The sequence below is a fragment of the Triticum dicoccoides genome, chromosome 6B, assembly GCF_002162155.2.
Source record: "Triticum dicoccoides isolate Atlit2015 ecotype Zavitan chromosome 6B, WEW_v2.0, whole genome shotgun sequence".
Classification (NCBI taxonomy): domain Eukaryota; kingdom Viridiplantae; phylum Streptophyta; class Magnoliopsida; order Poales; family Poaceae; genus Triticum; species Triticum dicoccoides.
The window spans coordinates 263,909,968-263,912,366 of record NC_041391.1 but is presented as its reverse complement, the minus strand read 5'-3'; the positions used below and the strand labels follow the sequence as shown (position 1 = coordinate 263,912,366).

The following is a 2,399-nucleotide window of genomic DNA, read 5'->3' as shown; positions in this document are numbered from 1 at the left end:
AAAGAGTCATGTTTTCGAAATCCATTGCCAAATTAAAAAAATGCTCGACTTTTTCTAAAATAGTTTTATTTTTAAAATGTTCTGTTTTCCAAAAAAAATATTGTTTTCAAAATATGTTTTGTGTTTATGAAAAGTAGTTCATAATTTAAATATATTCATGTATTCATTTTTTGGTCCGGTTTTGTTTAAAAAAATTGAGTCCCCTAGCAATGTTTGCGTTTCAAAAAGAGTGTCTTTTAAAAAAAATTACGTTTCAAATTTTAAAATAAATTTTAATGTGCAACGGGTTATAGTTCGTATACTCCAGGCTGCCATTGTAGTCACTAAATATTACTCCCTCCGTTCGGAATTAGTTGTCGCAGAAATGGATGTATCTAGACGTATTTTTGTTCTAGATACATCCATTTTTGCAACAAGTAATTCCGAACGGAGGTAGTAGATAGTACAGTGGCCATTGACACGCTTCCCTATCCAGAGTACTCGAGTTCGATCCCTTGCCCACAAATTTTAATTTATGGAATGGGCTGAATTGGTTTTTATTTTTCGCTGCTGCGGCAGTTTATTTAAATTGCTCTGCCGCTGCTATTCTTTCAGAGTAGCTAGCCTGGCGCAGTGGCTAGAGCATCGCATGCCCCCTGTGCGTTGCGCGACCTGGCCGCAAAATGCGGCATATTTGTTTTTTTTGAGTGGCAGCAAAATGCGGCATATAGGAGGTCACTTTCGGAAACGTGGTAAAGGGCCGTTGTTGAGAGAGAATTTTTGGCCCATGTGCTTCCAGGCCCACTCAGGTCTATCCCAAAACTGTGGCTAGGGTTAGCAAGAACGCAGGGGCGGCGGCTAAGCACGTGAAATTATAAGGGATGACGGGACCGGCCAGCTCTTGTCCTCCTTCAATCCCGATTTTCGGCCGACGGGTTCTACCGTGATGTTCGTTTCGGCGCTATCGTCCAGGTTACCCTCCCTTCTGTTCTCCTTTCCTATTGATTTTGCTATTAGTTAGGCCGGTGTAGATCTGCATCTGCATCTGCTCTCGTTTTATAAATTTCAATCATTCTTTTCATAGGATACATTTTTTCAAATTCGATTATAGCTTAGCAAAATGATTTGTTTTTCCTGGTCCTTATTCGACTCGTTTGTGGTTTGTTTTGTCATTATTAGGAGTCGAGGTTCCTTTGGATACAAATTCCGAGTCGGGTCGGATTAGTAGGCACTCTTATCTGACCACTATATATGCCTATGAATACGCAGGGCACGGCCAATTCATGTTGACCGGAAACAACGATATGAAGCCGCCGATTCCTAAACGACCCCGGCGGATGGCTATGTCGCCGGAATCAGCACCTTTAGCCTCCGGCAGTAGCAGCTTCATCCCAGATGATATAATCTTCTTTCAGATACTCGTACTTCTTCCTGTGAAGTCCCTTGTGCGCTTCCAAACCGTCTGCAAGTCATGGCGCACCACATTAACCAGCATCAGTTTCGTGCGCTGGCACCTGGAGCTTTCCAAGCGAACAAGGTCGACCATGGTCCTCGTGCCACGCAAGTATCAGGAGGACCGACGGAAGGCGTGTTCTAGATTACTCAGTATCTTCAGCTTCCAGCCAGGGGAAAGCAAGTGTGCGGAGCTTATCTTCCGAAAGGAATTTCATCCCTATGGGATCCCTGTGTTCAGCATTCCTCTCCATTGTGATGGCCTGATATTGATCCCTTGCATAATGAGGAAAATTTTCATCTGCAACCCGGCCACTAGAGAGTTTGTTGAGTTGCCACCTGGAAGCCCAAGTGTTCTCTTTGAGCACAGGGTCGCCTTTGGCTTTGATCCTTGGAGTGGTACCTACAAGGTGGCGAGGCACTTCATCCGCTCGTACAGAGATACTCTGCAAATAGATGGGGAAGGAGGCACCACTAGAGAATACAGCAGTGGACATGAGATCTTAACATTCGGTGGTGACAGCAAAGAAGAAGCTTGGGTATGGAAGGCCACTGTGGATCCACCATACCCTATCAAGGCCAGGACTCCAATTTGTCTCCCAGGGGTCTTCTTTTGGAGTGCTCTCAAGTCCATGGCACATGGCAAGGTTATCTCGAATGTCATCCTTCGATTTAGTTTACTTGATGAAACATTTACGGTGCACCCTAACCCTCCATGTAGTGATCATCTAGGCAAGAATGATGCACTATCTGCACTAGGTGGAAAGTTATGCTATATCCACTCTCCCACTCCGTGGGAGATTGCCATTTGGTTAGCGGAAGATGGGCCAAATCTGACTTGGTCACTATGCCGCCGTGTCAGTCTGCCGATACCAAGAAATCTTCTTGCCTTTGCATGTGCGTCAACTGACCCGGACAAGATATTCCTCTCCATTGATGCGCGCTACCTTCTCAGGTGTGACCTCCAT

General features: G+C 45.0%; 1 protein-coding gene across 2 annotated transcripts; it reads left to right on the top strand.

Moving 5' to 3' along the window:
• The first annotated feature begins 805 nt into the window (after positions 1-805).
• Positions 806-2,393, top strand: LOC119322584 (putative F-box protein At5g52610). 2 transcript variants are annotated; one of them, XM_037596064.1, is made up of 3 exons: positions 806-951; positions 1,249-2,078; positions 2,164-2,393. In XM_037596064.1, exons 2-3 carry the CDS (start codon positions 1,263-1,265, stop codon positions 2,188-2,190), a joined length of 843 nt encoding a protein of 280 aa, XP_037451961.1. In that variant the 5' UTR covers positions 806-951; positions 1,249-1,262; the 3' UTR covers positions 2,191-2,393. The 2 variants fall into 2 exon arrangements, with proteins under 2 accessions (XP_037451961.1, XP_037451962.1); XM_037596065.1 differs by having other exon boundaries at positions 2,153-2,393.
• Positions 2,394-2,399: the final 6 nt, after the last annotated feature.